This window comes from Sabethes cyaneus, chromosome 3 (assembly GCF_943734655.1).
Source record: "Sabethes cyaneus chromosome 3, idSabCyanKW18_F2, whole genome shotgun sequence".
In the NCBI taxonomy this organism is placed as follows: domain Eukaryota; kingdom Metazoa; phylum Arthropoda; class Insecta; order Diptera; family Culicidae; genus Sabethes; species Sabethes cyaneus.
The window spans coordinates 79634903-79657229 of record NC_071355.1 but is presented as its reverse complement, the minus strand read 5'-3'; the positions used below and the strand labels follow the sequence as shown (position 1 = coordinate 79657229).

Sequence of the window (22327 nt, the reverse complement as noted above, 5' to 3'; positions counted from 1 at the left end):
AACTCAGTCCTACGTAGTAAACAGTCCGGGATGTCCAAAAACTTTATCACCACCTCCAGCGATCAAAGCAAACGAAGTATGTTAGAAGTCTATATTTCTTTCTAACGACTTCAAGTTCGTTGAAAACTTGACATGACGTAGACTTTATTTCGAGTAATTTAAAATTCACAACTGACAATCAGGGAAAAGGGAACTAATTTTAAAGCGCGCCACGAGCCGTAAAAGTTTTTTTACTGTAGTCTTATAACAATAGATTAGTACCTCTTATATTGCCCTTTAGTCCAAAATTTCATATTTAATATGAGAAATATTGTTAGAATATTCTGTCACTTTTCTCTTTCTTTATTATTTTACAAACAATAACTAATGAGTGTAACATTCTGCTTACTCCCGCAGTCGTTTGTCTCGTGCTGCTTATCATTGGCGTAAGTTATTGCACGTCCATTATACAATTGATATCATTTGGTAATTTCTTAGGCCCCTATCACTTAGTGTACCTACGTGTTACTTTGTTACGGTCAACCTGCTTATCGTAAATCGTACACTGTTTATAATCGTTTCAAATGAGCAGAAATTTTGACGAAGGAAACGAAAGGTATAAATATATCATCAATTGTGTTTCTCTTATATATTATATCACATTTCGGGGATAAATAATGTCCCGATCAAATGAATCATCAGAAATAGTACAAAATTGTATTACAAATGTTAAAATAAATTAAATTTGTCACCTGAGTTCTAAAAAATTAATTTATGATTAAAAATATAATTAAAATATATCATGAATTAAATTTTAAAATGGAATAACGGGTGGTAACTAAAATTTGGGAATTTTTTCGCGGCTTTTATGCTCAACAACAAACAAGCTCAGAGAGAAATGAGAGTATGTATGTATTAGCTCTCTCTCTCCGCTTTTTAATATTTTTTGTTTTGTTTATGCTTGCTCAGTTTTGCTAAAAATGGCGCCGAAACACGAAGCATTTCGGGAGCGCGTTGTACACTTCTACGAACTGCAACAGAAATCTCAGCAAAAAGTATACGGTACAACATTTAAAAAGCAAATATGTTGCGGCTTTAACTTTTTACCATGTCCTAAGATGCCCAATAACTATTCGCAAACAAGGTAGTGGAAGACCAGCCAAAATTATAGACGCAGAAGAACATCGTTCTCTTTCTCGTTTCTTCAACAACAAGCCCTCTGGTTTGGCTATCAATCAAGATGCACCAGACGACTGTTTGAAGAAAATGTTGATCCCGTTTCTTCAAAAACATCATGCAGTTGCAGATGGACAATACGTGTTTTGGCCGGATAGAGCATCATCGCATTACGCCAAAAAACCACAATCGTTCCTGAATACCCATTCGATCCAATTTTTACCCAAAAATCACGACCCAAAAAATCTGTCTCAGTGCGCCCAATTGAAGATTTCTTCGGGATTTTGAGTTCCTTGGTGTACAAAAATAACCGGAGAGCCACGATTTGCAAACAGTTGATTGGTAGAACATCGGAACATTTTCGTTGTACAATAGCTTATCAGCCGCTTATTCCACGGGTATTGGCTGCGCAATATTTGAATAAGCTACTCTTAAACAATAATCCAGTACCGTCGGTCATGGGCTTCACTTCTTCACTCACCTTGAACACCAGCGGCACGTGCACCGGCCTCGACAGCGCACATCCATCGGGTGCAAGGTCTACCTTGAAATCTGTGGCCTTTTCCTAGTTAGGCTAGTCTTTCATCTGGCATTCTGGCCAGTAGCCACGTGACCAACCCATCGCAGCCTCCCACATTGTACTACCGCCAGATTTGTATATCTACTTAAGACAGCTCGTGGTTCATGCACCTACGTTACACTCCATTTTGCATTTTGCCACCAAATATTGATCGCAGAACTTTACGCTCTACAAACCCCAAACGGTCGTCGCTCAACTTCCTTTAGGGTAAGTGTTCTGAAGAGTTTGAGCGAATTTGCAAACTACGGTACTTTAGCTAACTATCTAATCCGTAGAAAACCCGATTCGCGGCTGCAATTCGTCGTTTCATTTCGCAGTTTACATCTTGGTCACATGTTACCAGTGTACCAAGGTATACGAATTCCTTCACTACTTCATATCGTTCCCCATCCAGCTCCACCTCGGCATTTGGTCTCCCACACGATCTCTGCTAGCAACCATGTAGGGTACGGGAGGGTCAGCCCATTAAGCGATGGCATCTATTTTTTCGGCCTAAGGCCTAGTTCTAGTGGAAGAACAGGTGGTTTAAACGTTCTTTGAATAAAAAATAGTAGATTACTTACAGTCTTGAGAAAATAGTTATAACATATTAAAATTGTATGTCGGCAAAGTATTTTTATTGGCGAAAGAAAAGGCAAACAGGCTGAATTTAGAAAGCTGCAGAATATACCCTCCCGTATCCTATTTCATTTTGGGGGCTAGTAAGTATTTGGCGGTAATTTAGTAAGTCCCAATCTCGCTGCTTTCAATTTAAAAGGCGTGAAGGCCTGTTCCTCTTCCAAATGAGGCCATTTCATTGCTGTTCTACGATTTGTTGATCGATCTTTCTGGCATATTCCGATACCACACCATCTGACGTTAATGATGTTGAAACGCAGTGTCCTCTCAATGCGAGCCTTCGCGGCGCTCGACAACCTTACGCAAATCTTCCTCTTCTGTTGGGTACTCTTACCCCAGTAAACCATTTGGTTTGTATACATCGACTGCAACTGAGATATACGAAATCATATCTGAACGAAAAAGTTATATTCAATTCGTCAAATGTATGTGACTGCTAAATGCCGGACCGGTTCATGTAAGCCACAGTTGGTACGCCGTGTTCCCGCACGCAGAAGGTGTTGGTGCCGCTGAGGTCGGAATGGGCAATATATTTGAAGCAAGGAAAGAATAGTTGGGCAGTCATACATTCCCGCTAAAATCTTATGTGCCATAGTAGCAATAATATTTTTCCTTCGTAGTTCGAGTGGGGTGATACCGATCAATGTGCCACAGATCCTCATATGAAGGCAAATTATCTGGATTTCTCCATGGTAATCTACGGCAAATATTCCGAACGAAACATTTCTGGATAAACCAAAAACCACTTATTGAGGAAGTGATAGGCTGGTATCTGGAGCGAGACAGGTGCCAATCAGGGATGACTTGGTTTATGAACCTTGCTACCCTGATCGGCGATGCAAACCAGATCTCCCTAGGCTCTAGTTGGCCCTTTTCGAGATACTGCAGTGCTCCACATTTGCAGAGTAAGTGTTCCGAGGTTTCGCTCTGGGCATTACACAGGCGACAAATATCATCTTGTACGAGATTCCGAAGGTAATATTTTCTCGAACAATGTCTTGTCACAAGACCGGTAAGTGTGCTGAGATCTCTCTTATTGAGACTCAGCAACTTTTGAGTAACCTTAATACTCGGGTTATATTTTTTTATTGTTTGAGCGATTGTACGGCCATCCAATTGTCCATGACTGTTCGACTATCCTATTGTTTCAGTTCACCCTTCAGCACACAGTCAGAGATTCGGTAGAGTGAATCTGGACCCGTGAATGGAGAGTTAGAGCTGCATCCTCCGTCGACTCACAACAGTCAGCGTGTTGAGGATAGACGAGGAGCAGGACTGAACTTCTTCTGCTAACGCATCATTCAGGCCCTGTTCCTCCCCTATTCGCATCTCCGCCCTGTTCGTTTTTTTGGTTTTCCGGCAGAGAGAGGCTGCTCGGTAAGAAATGGTCAACTGCATCAGTGAAAGGCTTAATGCAGCAAGGGCAAATGACTGTTGAGGGCGCCCTGGTACTCCACAGGCTGCGGCTGAGTATTTATAGAACCCACTCCACCATTCGTCCCTTGGCACAGGTCGCATCACACCTCGGATTAGAGCGTAGATGCCAGAATCAGGTTTTTGTGCATGCATAAATTTGGGACCCTATCGTTTTCTTTGCAATATTTAATTTTGCCAGTATAATTTTTTCTGTAATATACATAATTTATGAAGTACTTTTATCATCAGAATTTTTTTTGTATGCCAGAAGGGCACAGGGGTTCAAAAATGCCACTGCGACAGTCACGAAGATTGTCTTTTGTAGCTGGCCCCGATCTGTACACAGTTTACGGATTGCTCATACCCATTGATGGAGTTGAGCTGGGTTGTAAGACTGTGCCCCAATTAGGTATTACATGGCTAATAAAACCAACTACCTTCTTGGTATGAAGTTTGCATACTGAGTATGGAGTTAGTAGGTAGCTTCCGAAGAAGCTGAACCTGGAAGACGCAAGTGCTCCACAGGAGCAGAGCAAGTGCACTGAACTTTCTAGTTCTAAATTGCAAAAGCGGCAAGTGTCGGTTAAGACCATGCCAATTCTCTTTAAATAGTAAAGAGTGGGACAATGTCCACCCAGCAAACATTTTCGTACGTATATCAAAGTAACAAATATGATATATGTACCGATGTATATCTAGAAAAATCGCATTCGATGCACGAAACCAGCATATGCGTACTGTTTTGAAGGCGATATACGTACTGCAAATTATATGAAAACAATTCACAATCATAAGTATTTGTATACGATGAAATTCGACTCAACATGATTAGTTCCACAATGCTATACAATTCTGTGACGAAAATCGTATGTGAATCAGTCGCCTTTACGACAATGTAGTCAACCGTATTTCTCCTGTGCAACATGGATTCCTGAAGAAAAAATCAGTTGTTACAAACCTCTGTGAATTCAGCTCTACAGTTACAGATCACATTTCTAAGGGATTTCAGGTGGATTGCATATATACAGATATGAGCAAAGCATTTGATGCAGTCGACATTAATAGTATCTTGGAGGCTGTTAAAGATTTCGGCATTCGTGGCTCGTTGTACAACTGGCTAAAATCTTATCTCAAGTATAGAGTACAATTTGTAAAAATTCGTGGCTACAAATCTCGTTCGTTTACTGTGCACTCAGGAGTACCACAAGGCAGTCACTTAGGACCATTGCTATTCGTGCTTCTGATGAACAAATTGCCAGATGTTCTCTCCCATGCAACTATGCTGATTTATTCAGATGATGTGAAAATCTTGTTTCCGATCAAATCTATTGATGATTGCGTGAAATTACAGCTCGACTTAGGTCATGTAGGAACGTACTGCGAAAACCGTGGTTTGAAAGTAAACACGAGTAAGTGCTCTGTTATGACTTTCACCAGAAAAGCTAATCCTGTGATTTTTGACTACGCATACCGAGGCAATGTAGTTCCGCGGTAACTTTTGATCGCTCACTCTCCTTCAATAGGCACATTGACAATGTCATCAATGAGAGTCTGAAGCTTTACGCACTTGTCCGAAGATTTGGCCGTGATCTCGATGACCCTCATGCAGTACTAGCGATCTACAAAGGCCTCGTCAGAAGCAAGCTCGATTTCGCTTGCGTTATTTGGCGCCCGCTGTATATAACCCACATACACCGCATCGAAGGAATTCAAAAGAGATTTTGTAAGATTCGCTCTCAGGAATCTCGGATGGAACGGAGAACAACTACCGCCTTACCACGATCTCTGTTCTTTGGTGGATATTGATACGGTCCATTCGAGGCACAAGATTGCCGATATCATATTCTTCACAAACATTCTCTCAGAACGAACAAACAGCCAAGCTCTGACCAGTCGATTGATATTTAATGACAGTGCAGTCACGCTCCGACGACGTAGGATTTTTGACCCACCTTTTAGGTCTAGAAATTACTCACAGCACGAACCGACTTCCCGATTCATGAACGCCTTCAATGCATTGCAACATGTTATAACCATTGGCATGAGCTCGGATGTGATAAGACATAGACTCAGTTTATACTTTAGAGGACAATTACGATAAATCGAATACTTTTAATTTTTAAGACAATTGTAATTTTGTGCGTATTGAAATTTATTTATTTGTAAGCCTATGTTGTAGTATATATTTAAGAATGGGTTGTAGTATATATTTAAGAAAGGGCTTAAAGCCTATATTCGAAATACAAACAAACAAATCAGTTACTATCGTTTTGTACGAATAAATGTTAACTAGGGCGCGCTTTATTAAGCTTTATGTACGATTTCGAGTTTATTTAGCGATATTTAAGGTGATTTTCACACATTATTATACGATTTGTGGTTTGCTGGGCAGTGAGGAGTCCCGTGATTGTGCGCAGTTCCCTACGCGTTAAGGTAAGTAGTTTTTTAGCTACTGCAGGGCCTGGGTAGATAAACTGTTTCGCTTGTCTACAGCCCTGCGCTTTATACCAACTGGATGCTGTTTCTAGCTTTTCCCAGGTCAGTAATTCGCTTTTGACAGCAGATATGGAAGTGCCCGAGAACGGTTCGGGGTCAATGAACTGATGAGCAGATCCTTGTCTCGCTAGGCTGTCGGCAAGCTCATTGCCCTCGATTCCGCAGTGTCCAGGCACCCAGAATAATGAAACTTTGTTCTGGCGGGAGAGCTCCCTCAAGGTTGAGCTGCACTCCCAAACTAATTTGGATGCACATTTGGTGGACTTGAGAGCCAGCAGTGCAGCCTGGCAGTCCGTGAAGATTCCGATTTAATCGTCAGATCATCAGATACATTGGTAGCACCAGTACTCACAGGAACTGAAATAATTGGTAGATCCCAAATTTATGCATGAACAAAAATCTGTGATTTTGGCATCTATGGATTAGGGGTTTATCCAATCAAGTCTTTGCGTAATAGCCAATCAAGCTTTGGATAACAGCTATTGAAACCATCCTTCTTTTAGGGGATTTTGGACTCTCTGCTCTGGGTCTCAGTAGGTTCATTCGAACATGTCTCTACACAGATCCGTCACTTGCAGGTGGAGTTACCCGAGAAACATTTATGCGCTGATTAAACATTTTTGAATCCATTATTATTCAGCCATAGCTGAATATGCATCAAATAAAATGTATGTAAACAATTCTACAATACATATTTCATATTCAGCCAATCGTACCGAGACAGCCGCTGTTTGAGCCGCCCCAGACCTGGGGAGTAGGCGCTCAAGTTCACAACACCTAACTTCGCTGCTCCAGTATGTACCCATTTACCCATAGATACAGAATGCAACAAACAATCATTGCTCTATTAAATCGCTTCAAACGCTTTTTGAAGTCGTTACATGCGGCACGCACTACTTCCATCGGAATGCCATCCCATATCTTGTTGATAACTAACTCAAATTCATCCAAATTATAATATCTATAATCCTTGAGCTTCTGCTGCATGTACCCCCATATACAAAAATTCAGAGTTTTAAATCGGAAGAACTCAGGTTGGCCTTGCACTACGTCTGCACAAGATATGCAGTGTGGGCAGGAGCTCCATCCTGTTGAAAGCAGTAATATTCTCCACCATACATTCCCCGAACGTAAGGCATCAAATTTGGTTCTAAGACCTTTTCTAGATAGTATTTTGCATTAACTTTCACATCCATTTCAATGAATACAAGAGGAAGTTGCCTTTCTTTGAAATGGCTCCTCATACCATGACCACTGGTAAATCTTTGCATCGTGGTACAGTCAGTCCACAATCATGGGTCACACACAATTGTGGGTCATTTTAGCTTTAGCTGCTAATTTCCGTTTCAAAATCACCTAATGAATGTTCAATTTATTAGTGCTACGTATGAGCAACAATTTTATCAAGTAGTTAGTATAATATTCACGCATTAATCGGCAGATAAAACTAAAATGACCCATAATTGTGTGTGACCCATGATTGTAGACTGACTGTACAATCCGTTTGTGCTATGTAACGTCGATGATCGAAACCGACCACAACCGATCATTTTGAGCATGATGGGGGGTTTGAAGATCAAACAACTTCTTATTAGAAAAGATCACTTCGGAATCACCGTGCCGACGGAGCAACAGTTTTTATCTTTCCTGCCGTTTTTGTTTTGTTGCTTCCGTTAATCCATGGATTTTACGTTTTACCTTTGTTATACTATAACAAAGGTTTAAAAATTGGTCGAAAAACACGAAATTGATCCGAGGCCCGGAGGGCCAAGTCACATATACCAATCGATAGGGTTCGACGATTTGAGCAATGTCTGTGTGTGTGTGTGTGTGTGTATGTATGTAATGATTTTTTCTATCGCCTGTTTCTCAGAGATGGCTGAACCGAATCGTTTGCTATTACTTTTGTTTGAAAGGTATTATTGTCTAGTAGATCACTATTGAGTTGCTTCGTGACACGACGTTTCGTTTAAAAGTTATAAATAAAAATGTGAAAAATACGTGACACGGGTTTCTCTAGAACTACATGACCGATTTCAACGATCTTAGTATCAAATGAAAGCCCTTATTAAAGCTAAATTATTCAGAAATTTTTAATTGAAAACAAACAAGTAGTTTAAAAGTTATGCTTAAAAAACCTGTTTTGACAAGGTAATAATTATCGCCTGTTTCTTAGAGATGGCCAAACCGATTTATGCGCTATTAGTCTCATTTGAAAGATAATATATGCTAATAGATCACTATTGAATGGTTTTTTGATTGGACGTTTAATTTGAAAGTTATGAGCAACCGTATACACCACACCAAAATTAACAATAATTTATAATGATTTTAACCAAGATAATTTACCTAATTTCAATTATTTTAATATCAAACGAGAGGTTTTGACACTACGAATATATATGCAAAATTTCATAAGAATTGGTTGTACCGGTCAAAAGATATTAACCCTCGAACACTCGCGCCAACTTTTGCAACACAGTTACTCGCGCGCACTATAACCCCAAACCAAAGAAAACGTGCGCACTAGAGGTTTGACTGGGAAAACTTGGTTTTAGGTTTATCGAACCTTTAGAATAGTTTCTTGAAATTAAAAGCTCTATCGTCTGGTGGAATCTAAATTTTGACTAATCCCCCTAAAAGTGAAATAAAAAAAAATATTTTTCTTCATTGTCAATATAACACATTGATGTGCTCTGCAAAGTTATAGAGCATATTATTACAAGAAATTTTGCTAGAGACAGTAACCTTCCATCTCTACAGCTATGATAGAAAAATCTTATTTATTGTATATGAATTTGTAAACTCAGTTTTTATATTTTTACTCTTTTTGTAATTGTTGTATGACTTTTTCATCTATTACAAAATTGTACAAATGATAAAAATACACAACTTTGCTGAATATAGTATACCTCTATGTTTGTTTGTTTAGGAACTGTAGAACTTTGATTATAAAAAAATACCTTAATTTTGACTACGAATTACTCGACTACCAGCAGACGGATACATTTTAAACATTTTACATTGGCTAGTTTTGCTGCATACAGACACCATTTTTCCATATGAAGAAACGAGAGAAAATTCCAGTTGGGGTCAATTGCGGTACACCTCGCATGTTGATTGTTTCGTTTCTGTGATGGCGATTTTTTGTGATTTATGCTGATCTATTTTTCAAACAATTTAAATTATTAATGCATTGAATAATTATGACATTTTGCTCAGAATAAGTTTATTGAAGAATATTCGTTAGTTAAACAACGATTTGTAACTTTATAACAATATGGCGTTGAAAAACCTACACGTGTTGTACAAAATACAACAGCGTGAGTAACCGAAGGTTAATAAAAATTGATTAAAATTATTCAAGAAAACTCTATTGATGTGAATCAAATAGAATGGCATTACAGGAAATTATGCATAGTTCAAAAACCTATAAACTAGACCTTTACTAGGCAATGTATATGTTAAAGAATAAGATTTCCTCTTCAGCATCTTTGGCTCGAGCAGCACGTAAGATTTCCTCTTACAACTTACTTTTATTTGCACTTACTCAAATTAATAACAACTTACTTATCCTTACTCAGCAATTACATGAAAAAAGGATCTATCAAAATTTAAAAGTGTTCCTATTTTGTTCAAAATTTGTAAACTTATTCAATTTTCAAAAATTTTATGTAAACCAACGCATTACGCAACGTTAACCAATAGATGAATTATGTTCCGAAAACGTGTCGATTTCTATCTCAAATACCAAGTAAGACCGTATAACAAAGGTTCCTTTCACCACTAGGTGGATTAAATCGGGTTTTTCGACTGCTTTCACATCCAGAACCAGATCAATTTTAATGTAAATTATGCTTTACATACAAATATGAACTACTAGCTGACCCGACAAACTTCGTATTGCCACAAATTAACCTGTGTTGTACATAAATCATGAATCTCGGATGATCTTTGTCACAATCTCGAGTTTTGCAAGCCCCCCGGTGGGCGGCGCTTCCGACGGCGGGTCACCGGCAACACTCGCGACCGTCTCGTCCTGAATGATCTAGTTTTACTATAGATAGTTTTTGTGGTCTTGTATTGACTAATGTTTTATGGAAGAGTCTCGAATTTCTCGAGTTCGATTAGTTTTTGAGTTTTGCAAAAATTTCTGTTTTATTTGTATGAGAGTCCATATCCCCCTACAACAGGGGTGAGAGGTCTCTAACTATCGTAAAATAAATTCAAGACTCCAAAATCTCCCACATGCCAAATTTGGTTCTATTTGCTTGATTAGTTCTCAAGTTATGAGGAAATTTGTATTTCGTTTGTATGAGAGCCCCCCTCTTAAAAAGGTAAGGGGTCCTAATTCATCATAGAAAAAATGGTTGCCTCCAAAAACACCCACATGCCAAATATGGTTCCATTTGCTTGATTAGTTCTCGAATTATGAGGAAATTTGTATTTCATTTGTGTAGAAGCACCCCCTCTTAAAGTTGGGAGGGGTCTTAATTCACCATAGAAAATATTTTTGCCTCCAGAAACCTCCATATGCCAAATTTGGTTCTATTTGCTTGATTAGTTCTCGAGTTATGAGGAAATTTGAATTTCATTTGTATAGGATCCCCCCCTCCTAAAGTGGGTAGGGGTCCCAATTCATCATAGAAAAAAATTTTGTCTCCAAAAACACCCACGTGCCAAATTTGGTTCCATTTGCTTGATTAGTTCTCGAGTTATGAGGAAATTTGTATTTCGTTTGTATAGGAACCCCCCCCTCTTAAAGTTGGGAGGGGTCCTAATTCACCATATAAAATATTCTAGCCCTCAAAAACTTTCACATGCAAAATTTGGTTTCATTTGCTTGATTAGCTCTCGAGTTATGAGGAAGTTTGTATTTCATTTGTATAGGAGCCCCCCCTCCTAAAGTGAGGAGGGGTCTCAGTTCATCATAGAAAAAAATTTTGTCTCCAAAAACATCCACATGTCAAATTTGGTTCCATTTGGTTGATTAGTTCTCGAGTTATGAGGAAATTTGTATGGAAGCCCCCCCTCTTAAAGAGGAGAGGAGTTATAATTCCCCTTATAAAGAGGGGAGGGGTCTCAATTTACCATAGAATAAATTCTTGTCACCGAAAACACCCACATGCCAAATTTTGTTCTATTTGCTTGATTAGTTGTCGAGTTATGCAGAAATTTGTGTTTTATTTGTATGGGAGCCCCCCCTCTTAGTGGGGGGAGGGGTTTCTAACCATCACTAAAACCTTTCCTGGCCTCAAAAAACCTCTACATGCATATTTTCATGCCGATTGGTTCAGTAGTTTTCGATTCTATAAGGAACATACAGACAGACAGACAGACAGAAATCCTTCTTTATAGGTATAGATTAATGACATTTTTATAAACATTTCAAGAAATTATAGGCTCATAGCCGGTAATCGATTACTTAGGGTAAGAAACAAAACTAGTATGCAAGATGGTCGTACCTACTAGAGGCCAATTGAGAGGTTTGCTTCCATGGGATCCGCAATCAGCCCGATGGGTATGCATCCCGCGTGACACCAGCACATCAAAAATTGTTTGTTTGATCGGCCAGCATGAAGCTTTATGTTCAGAAGCAGTACCCTTCGGGCGGTCAGTTCAAAGCGGATCTTCGTTTTGAGCGGTTAAATTTTTCTATTCGTTAGAGTGCGCAGAAGGAATTTGACACAAGTTAACATAATAAAACATGTACATTCGACTGTTCATTCTGCAACTAATCCTTGCTGTAACGTGTAACGGATTTATCGTAAAGGATGGGAACTGCTCACTGGTTACAGCTAACCTTAGTGTTGTGAAGGATTTTGACCTACAAAAGGTTTGTCCAGAAGAACAGAAGTTAGTTTAGTTTTAGAAATGTGTTACGAATCGCGATTCCTCTATATTATTCTCATCACAGCAGATGTCCAGTAACTATGTGAAATATTCGCATTGACCTAATTACCAACACATGCAGTTTACTGTGCAACACAAAGTTTACTACTTCAAATAAGTATTCATAAATTACGCAAACCTATTTTCAAATCCATTTCAATTTGTCTTCGACGGGCTCATTAAAAACTTGGACGGAGAAAAACGCGCCAACTACATTACTAAAGGCTCGCCGCCGAAGTCAAAGATCACACAGTCTCAATCAAGCGCGCCACGTTGTGCTGTTGCAAACTGGTAAAAGATCCGTCAAACACGGCATATCTTTCAAGGACAACGATGCCATCACTGGTCTATTCGGTGCCATCAACCAGTTATCTATTAATATTATTTATTTATGCGCGTTATGCGAATCGATGGGTTAATTGGCAGAACAGCTAGATAGTTACTAATATACTCGCAGAATCTAGTATTCCTATTCGGTAGTAAATTAGCGTCGATCCTTAACCTACCGCAACAGCTTCGAAACGAGTTGAGGTGAAAACCGTTAAAAAGTAATTACAGATGATACTGTCCAGTTACGAGACGATGTAGTTTCGATCGAAGTATACACAAGACAGCTAGTATAAAAAGATGTGAAAAAACAGCTACAGTGCAAGTTGAAATCTATTTTCCATACCACTGTATATCAATGTATAGAATTTTCCAAATTCAAATTTCGCGACTTTTGCATATGGTATCGAATACAAAAGGTGAAAAGCTTAACCATTTTTGCCATCTGCGCTCAAAAAATGACCTTTTATAATTGAAAAGTGAAAAATCATATGGCTATCTAAATGCTATATTTTTAACTGCCGGGATAAATTACTACGCCACTAGAAAAAAAACTAATTCTTATAAATCTGCCTAACCGTAAAAGTATTTACAATAACGCTATTCTATGTTTTCAATTAAAATAAACTTACATTCGAAACTATTTTAGTTTCTTGGCAAATGGTTCGAAATCGAGCGGTACGAGCAAGATTACCTGCGCAACCTGGAATGTGTCACGATAGAGTACGGTCAAGGGGTAGAAAATCAATCAATCGAATTAAAAGTCAAAGGATTACTGCCGGAAAAGAATGCCTCAGAGTCATTCAGTCAAACAGCCCAGCTCTCGGATCCCACGTCTAATTCATTAGAAGGAAAATTAAATGTAAGCTTTGGAGCCAAATGTAAGTTGTTTCCTACTTGGATAATTTAGATATATTGTCATAAAATAGAATCTTTCTTCCTAGTTGGTGGTTATTCCGATTATTGGGTAATGGAAACTGATTACACAAACTTTGCTGTCATCTACTCCTGTACGCCGTTTGTTGATGCTTCATCAGTAATTGAGGGGTACTGGTTACTGTCGAGAACGCCCAAACTATCAGAGGATACACAAACGGTGGAAAAATTAAAAGTTCTACAAAACGCCTATTTCATACCTGATCATATTAGGGCGACCAACCAAAGTGAATCTTTGTAAGTACCTATCTTGTATTCAATATATTAACTAATCACTGATAAATTATGATATCCAAACTTTGGAAAACTTATTAGCCCAAATAGTACAGAAGAGAATGTACTAACCGGATTGTTTGAACTAACACAAATTCTATCAGTTGATTTCGAATACCGCAATCCCACTGGTTTCTTATTTAACAAGATTGTAGTCCTTGGTTTTGGATCAGTGCTACAATAGATCAACTTACTATTGGTTAATCCAGTGAAAACTATTTTTCACTAAGATGCATATTTAAGGTGAAATTAGTCGTCATCGATTCTGCCAATTTCAAAAGCAGTTTTTTTTTGTTTGAATCAGAAATTTTGCTCATGAAAATATATTCGCTGTGTTCAGATTGACATGAAGAATGCAGAATTTACATTTTTAAAACAGAACTCCGTTTTTGGGCCCAAAAACTACATCCAAAACTGGGCTCTCCAACGAAAAATCAATGACTGCTAATTTCCCGTCTATACCTATAAAAATGGATTTCTGTCTGTCTGCCCGTATGTTCCTTATAGTATCGAAAACTACTGAACCGATCGGCGTGAAAATTTGCATATAGGAGTTTTTGGTGCCAGGGAAGGTTCTTATGATAGTTAGAGACCCCTCCCCCCACTAAGAGGGAGGGCTCCCATACAAATGAAACACAAATTTCTGCATAACTTGAGAACTAATTAATCAAATGGACCCAAATTAGGCATGTGGGTGTTTTTGGAGGCAAGCATTTTTTGTATGATGAATTAGGAGCCTTACCTTACCTTTTTAAGAGGGGGGGTACCATACAAATGAAATACAGGTTTCCTCATAACTCCAGAACTAATCAAGCAAATGAAATCAAATTTAGCATGTCGGTGTTTTTGTATGCATTTTTTTTTTCTATGGTGAATTGAGACCACTCCCCTCTATAGGAGGGGAATTATGATCCCTCTCCCCTTTAAGAGGGGGGGCTTCCATACAAATGAAATATAAATTTCCTCATAACTCGAGAACTAATCAAGCAAATGGAACTAAATTTAGCATGTGGGTGTTTTTGGAGGCAAGAATTTTTTCTATGATGAATTAGGACCCCTTACCTTTTTAGGAGGGGGGCTCCCATACAAATGAAATACAAATTTCCTTATAACTCCAGAACTAATCAAGCAAATGGAACCAAATTTAGCATGTCGATGTTTTTGTAGGCAATTTTTTTTCTATGGTGAATTGAGACCCCTCCTCTCTTTAGAAGGGGAATTATGACCCCTACTGACTTGTTAGACTAGCATCGTACCTCGAAGCTAACTGGGCGGCGGCCACAGTAGACCAAGGTTTTGTGTATCCGAGGAACGGACCGCACTCAGCCTTAGATTTTATGCTTTAGGTGACAAACTACATTTGTAAGTTGAGTCAGCTTGCCCTGTTGGACAAGTCAATATATTCCTTGGTCCGATCCGTGTCCGAGTTTTCATGTTAAAAGTCGTAGTTAATAATCCAGATCGATTTCTTCTTTCATTTGTTATAACATCATTAACTTTCGGGTACCGTAGGTTGTTACCCTAAGGTCCCGCTGATCAGCATATTTGACTCGAGCAGCACGTTCCTCACAATCATGTGGAAGATTTTGATGCCTTATTTTTGCCGCTGATGGGACTGTCATCTTACAGTGGGCGGAAGCTGCGCACGACAACGTGGAGGTGGACAGAAGTGATAAATAGCCAATTTTCAGCCCTTACATGATTGGTTCTCCTTCCTGTAAAACTTGTGCGTCATTAACTGGAAATAGTTAGAAATAGTAGAAATAGTTGCGGATTATCTAGCTGCCTAATATTCAACCACAAAGAACGGTTTTGGCGTATCAGACAACCGTATTGTTGTGAACAAATTTATGCTGTAACTACAGGGTCAATATCCACACCCCGTAGAAAACGTATATTCATGATGTTAAAGAAGAACCGGTCATCCATGAGCACGTGGTCAATCTAGTTCATTGTACATTTTCCAGTCGATCTCCTGGCGGTTTTGTGGATATCTACGAATCTTCGCTGTCAACCTAGACGCTTATGTGTGGTTTACAGTTTGGTGGCATTATACGTGCATACATGTTACCAACTTTTTCTTTGTAAAAGCTGAAGAAATTAATAGCGGGGATCTTTTTTCCACCACGATGGTGCAACATGCCACACTACGGTCATTACAATGGATTTACGGTGTCATAGAACAAAAGTGGCATTCCGAACCACGCGGCGATCAAAAAGTGGTAACAAAGCCTCTTTCGATTTTGTCTTTCTTTTGGAAGGTAGAAAGCATAGAAAGCAATAACAATATAACCGGCATATCAACAATATGACCGTTTTTATACAACAGACTTTACAGCCATCAGCTAAAAGTTAATAATTGCGTTTCTAATAGTAACATTCACGAAATCAGATATATTTTTATAAAAAAAACCTGATTTAATCCACCTAGTGGTGAAAGGAACCTTTGTTATACCGTCTTACTTGCAATTAGAGATAGAAATCGACACGTTTGGTTTAAATGAAATTTTTGGAAATTGAATAACTTTACAAAATTTGAAACAAATAGAAGCACTTATAAATTTTGATAGTTTCTTTTCTCATGAAATTGCTGAGTAAGTTGTTACTGATGAGGGTAAGTGCAAGTAAAAGTAAGTTGTAAGCTGAAATATTATCCTTTAACATATACATTGCGTAGTAAAGGTCTAGTTTATAGGTTTTTGAACTATGCATAATTTCCTGTAACGCCATTCTATTTGATTCACAACAATAAAGTTTTCTTGAATAAATTTCATCAATTTTTATGAACCTTCAGTTACTCACGTTGTTGTATTTTGTACACCATATGTAGGTTTTTGAATGCCATATTGTTATTTAGTTACAAATCGTATATTACGTATATACTAACGTATATTCTTCAATAAACTTGTTATAAGCAAAATGTCAGAATTATTCAATGCATTATTACTTTAAATTGTTAGGAAAATAGATTAGCATAAACCGACATCACAGAAACGAAGCAAGTAGCATGTGAGGTGTACCGCAATTGACCCCAACTGAAATTTTCTTTCGTTTCTTCATATGGAAAATGGTGTCTGTGTGCAGCAAAACTACCAGCAAATGTAAAATGTTTAAAATGTATCAGTCTGTTGGTAGTCGAGTAATTCGGGGTCAAAATCAGGGTATTTTTTATAATCAAAGTTCTACAGTTCGTAAACAAGGAAACATAGAGGTATACTATATTCAGCAAAGTTGTGTATTTTTATTATTTATACAACTTTGTAATACATGAAAAAGTCATACAACAATTACAAAAAGAGCTAAAATAGAAAAACTGATTTTTCAAATTCATATACAATAAATAAGATCTCTTCGTTGAAGAGATAGAAGGTTACTGTCTTGAGCAAAATTTCTTGTAATAATATGCTCTAAAACTTTGCAGAACACATCAATGTGTTATATTGAAACTGAAGGAAAATAATTTTTTTATTTCACTTTTAGGGGGATTAATCAATATTCAAATTCTACCAGACGATAGAGCTTTCAATTTCAAGAAACTCTTCCAAAGGTTCGATAAACTTAAAACCAAGTTTTCCTAGTCAAAACTCTAGTGCGCACGTTTTCTTTGGTTTTGGGCTATTGTGCGCGCAAGTAACCGTGTTACAAAAGTTGGCGCGTATATTCAAGGGTTAATATCTTTTGACCGGCAAAACCAATTCTTATGAAATTTTGCATATATATTCGTAGTGTGAAAACCTCTCGTTTGATATTAAAATAATTGAAATCAGGTTATTTTTTTTGGTTAAAATCATTATAAATTATTGTTAATTTTGGTGTGGTGTATTGAATTACACATAACTTTCAAATTAAACGTCCAATCAAAAAACCATTCAATAGTGATCTATCCGGCTATATTACCTGCCAAATGAAACTAATAGCACGTAAATCGGTTTGGCCATCTCTGAGAAACAGGCGATCATTTGAACCTTGTCAAAACTGGTTTTTTAAGCATAACATTTAAACCACTTGTTTGTTTTCAATAAAAATTGGCGTGAAGTTTAGCAATAGTAAGAGCTTTTATTTGGTACTAAGATCGATGAAATTGGTTATGTGGTTCCGGAGAAAGTCGTGTCACGTAATTTTCACATTTTTGCTTATAACTTTTAAACTAAAAGTCAGACCACGAAACCATTTATTAGTGATATACTAGGTAAAAATACCTTTCAAATAAAAGTTATAGCAGACGAATCGGTTCAGCCATCTCCGAGAAATAGGCGATTGAAAATTGAAGCGCACGCACATACACACATACACACACACACACACACACACACACACACACACACACACACACACACACACACACACACACACACACACACACACACACACACACACACACACACAGACATTGCTCATTCGTCGAACCTGATCGATTGGTATATGTGACACGGCCCTCCGGGCCTCAGATCGACTTCGTGTTTTTCGACCAATTCCTAAACCTTTGTTATATTGTATAACAAAGGTAAAAAGTAAATTTTTGACTTAATGACGAAGTATACGATAAAATTTATACTGCGACATTATAGATAACAAGTTGTCCTAGAGGACTGCGCATATATGATACTTTCAAAGGAATCATTTCTGTTTAGAATTAGTCTTCAATAAAATTATTACATCTAAATGCGCAGTTGTATAACTCTGGCGAGGCCGCATGAGGTTATGATCCTTGGTTGGTGCGTTCTCAATAGCTCCTTTTACCTGTAGATTAACTCTATAAGAAGTCATCATTTGGATAATATAAAATTCAGCACGAAGGATCGGTAATGAGTGACCTGAAAATAATCCCATCCTTAAGTAAAATGGTTTTGTTTCTTCTAAGATTCGCTCATCAAGTAGGTTCTGCAACCTTGCGGTTACGAAGCCCCTTATGTTACATTCGGACTTGTTATTCGGGCTACAGTGATACCTCAATATAAGACAACCTCGTTATTAAGCAACCTCGAAATAAGACAATTTTTCCCTCGATTTAAGACAAATTCCTTTAACATAGTTGGTATCGACACCAGAGCTAATTTTCCATTCCAAAAGCGGCACCATAAAAATGTTCAATATTTCAAAATAATCCTAAAAATTGTAATAAACTAATAGCTCAACCAATCATAAATAGTGCCAAAAACGTAAATACACAACACAGAGCAAAATTGGCGACTGCTAATCCAAAAATTGTTTGAAAAAATCATGTTTCGATATAAAACAATTTCGATATAGGACAGCTTTTTGAAAAAATTAATTGTCTTATATCGAGGTATCCCTGTAGTTGCTTTCGGGCTAGTGGACTTTGGGCTAATGGCATGAAATTGTTGCGGAGGGTTTTTTTTGTCGGAATATTTGACCACTACGACCATTATTTTGATCTATTGTGGTATACTTCTTTTGTGTAGGTATTATTTGCCGACATAACACTATTGATGGAAGTATTTGTCATTGTCAATTCATACCTCTTCTCCCAGTCCGGTATTGAACTTCTTATGAAGTGCGGAGGGTTACTTCTTACTTAATAAAAAAAAATTGGATATTAGAACATTAATACCCAGCACCGCTAAACACAAAAAAATCGAAAATAGCACCACTGATTGTTTTCAGTGTTTTAAGTGACTCTGTGTTTTATCAATGTTTTTTGTTTTTGTAAACAAACGGTTGGCATATTACATTGAACCAATCGGTAATTGGATCAATTTTGGAATAACCGCCTGGCTCGTCGTATGCTATATGCTTTGCTCTTGCTCTGTACATCTTTAGGCCATCGTATCTGTTCTGCCTAGCATGCATTCGGTCTCGTGTCCATTCGGCCTCGCATCCATTCGGCCTTGCGTCTATTCGGCCTCGCGTCTATTCGGCCTCGTGTCCATTCGGCCTCGCTTCTATATGCCTTGTATCCGTATGCCTTATATCCATTATGCCTAGCGTACTATGCCTCGCGTCCGTATGCCTAACGTCCGTATGCCTAACGTCCATATGCCTAACGTCCGTATGCCTAACGGGATGTCATCTTCCTGCACTACATAATAGCAATTTCGAGTACAATGTGTAAATCCAGAGAATTTCACAGAATTCTAATACATAAACCAAATGTTTGTACTCTTACAGTTTATACATACTTCTGTAAGCCAGAATAACTCTGCAAATTTGACAGAAAATACGAGAAATGCCCTAATACATCTTATATAATCTTGTTTACACCGTAGGTGCGGAAAGCGATCTGAGGAAGCATTACGTCCAGCAACATTGCTTCTTCCACCCATTGCCTAATGCTAACATTTGTGAGCTTAATTCTTACAACATAATACCTAATGCCGCAATAATGAAAAGCAACCTATCAATAAGAATATTATAACAGTTTGATCCACTTACAAACATTCTTAGAGGAAGGCCAGCAAAGAATCAGATGCTCACTGTGGCTCGAGCAGTAATATGTGTGATGTAACACCATAACGTATGATATGACGCAACACGACGATCATTGCCGATAGCAGCTGCTAACGATCTAAATTATCCTAGAGCTAAAATCATCTTCGTAAGATAATCACTGATTGACAGTTGGGTTTTCATCATCAACATTAACGAGTACCATCGTCGCATTCCCAGCCAACAATATTAATTAAAACTTCATCCTCCGACAAGTTACTTCTACTTTCATCCGCCACAGCGCTGAATCTCGCTCAAGTTCTTTCTACTCTCACTGATCGGAATTATTTCTATACCAGTGTATACTGAGATAATTTTTAATTATGTAAATAAATACAGCTGATTAAAAACAAAGTTCTCTGTGCGCTCATCAAATTATACATGCGAAAGCTTCAGTATAGTAGGAATCTTAATTCGTACTGCATCATCTCTGGCTGCCGAATCTTCACTTAATCGATACCGACTCGTCGCGATGACATGTTCCATGATTAAAGTGACAGCACTGCTGCTAGTGCCGTCAATTTTGATGCTGGCCGTAAGCCAACGAATCGTTGACCAACCGTGCCCGGATCCGGACAGCAGACCGATTGTGACCAACTTCGACTTGGAGCGAGTAAGTTGAAACTTAAGTGACAACAATGGTTACTTGGAGCTGTTGCGTGAATTGGTTTAACCTGTGTTTTCAATAACTAATTTTGAAGAATTTCACATCTATCATAGTAAAGTCTTATTGGGGGTTCAAATAAGCTGTACTCTACCAGTATACAGTAACTAGTTACTGATTTTTTATAAAAAATAATTCTTGCGTACTTCAACCATCAAAATGAATTAAAAGCCAATTTGAAATGCAATTGCATTCCTTTCGAAAGCTGACATCGCTGAAACTTTTAATTTTAGTACATCACAGGCAAGTGGTTTGAAATTCTTCGATATGAGCAGTATTTTGAACGAGATTGTGACTGCGGTTATGCCACATACAGCCGGAGAAAAAATGGTTCCATTAGAGTTGAAAATTGTTGCGAACGGTTACCTAATACGACGATACACTGCTCCATTGGACTGGCTGTGGTCAGCTTCCCGAATGAGATTCCTTTGCAAGGAAAACTGAACGTAACCTTCGGCGGTCGTAAGTATGATAAAGTGAAATGCCTTTAAACAAATATTTCAGAACGGTGAACAATTTTGCAGCTCCTATCAGTTCCAACTACTGGATAATGGACACCGATTACGACAATTATGCTATTATTTACTCATGCAAAAACATCTCGCATAGTAAATCAGCAGAAGCTGCCTGGGTTCTATCCAAGCAAAGAACTATTTCTCCGGAGGTGCGCCCCGTCGTGGACCGCTTGGTAGATCAATATCTGTCCCGGTCCGATATGCGAATCACAGAGCAAAGCCAATCAAAGTTTGTCCTTGTTCATTTTTTCCACTAGAAGTTTAAACTATTTTAATGAAATCTCTTCAATTTTCTTATCTTTTTCGTATTTCTTTTGCATACTTGTGCACCAGATGCAAATAGCAGCGCACTGAGCCAAACTAGTCTTAATTGATCGGGAAAACTTTCAACTGTGGAGAATCTTATCATCAACAGCAAGCAGCGCAAAGAAGAGGATCGAAGACTCGTTGGTGATTGCCTGGGAGGAGCACATTCCAGCTGAAGAAAGAAGCATTCTTGTTTTTAACAGCTTTGCAAAGACACCGCAGAGTTTTCGAACCAATTCCCTCCCAATCGAAAAGAACGATAAACTTTTCCTGCTAATAAAATTTTTTCTTGTTTATGGAGTCTTAGTCATTTGCAGTTTCGGATTCGGATGAAAATTGAAAAAGAAGGACACGACAACTCAATTGTATCGAGAAATGCAGTATAAATTTCGTTGAAACTGTTTCTTCCTTTGTTAACAATAGCAACAAATAGGACGTAAGTAAAAGCACTGTATGTGGTAAATTAAAATGCACTAGCGTGTAAAATATATAAGACGTAATACGGAAGGCAAATCTAATTGATCCTTATCAGAATAGGTACACCGGGGCAAATTAGATGCAGTGCAGCACGGATAGAAATTCAATCTCTAAAATGAGCAAAATGACTCACGATTTTAAGAATAATAGTTAGAATACGACGAATTTCTTGCGGTACAACACACAAAATTATTATTCATGATATCGAGCTCCCTGATATGGCAG

The 22327-nt window shown here is 38.1% G+C and overlaps 1 protein-coding gene across 1 annotated transcript; it reads left to right on the top strand.

Annotated features, from left to right (window-relative positions):
• Nucleotides 1-30: 30 nt before the first annotated feature.
• LOC128739770 (uncharacterized) lies at nt 31-21920 on the top strand. Its single transcript, XM_053835273.1, has 10 exons — nt 31-76; nt 397-425; nt 3296-3385; nt 13134-13365; nt 13429-13657; nt 13736-13844; nt 20496-20753; nt 21038-21266; nt 21329-21548; nt 21653-21920. The coding sequence occupies exons 1-10, from the start codon at nt 31-33 to the stop codon at nt 21660-21662; spliced, it is 1452 nt and encodes a 483-aa protein (XP_053691248.1). The 3' UTR covers nt 21663-21920.
• The last annotated feature ends 407 nt before the right edge of the window (nt 21921-22327 follow it).

Bases quoted from the DNA above. Each gene is read 5' to 3' on its own strand.
- LOC128739770 (XM_053835273.1), top strand. From the start codon at position 31: ATGTCCAAAAACTTTATCACCACCTCCAGCGATCAAAGCAAACGAA. The intron at 3,386-13,133 runs CTTATTGAGACT...AAACTATTTTAG, and splicing joins GTAAGTGTGCTGAGATCTCT to TTTCTTGGCAAATGGTTCGA. The intron at 21,267-21,328 runs GTAAGTATGATA...ACAATTTTGCAG, and splicing joins GAACGTAACCTTCGGCGGTC to CTCCTATCAGTTCCAACTAC.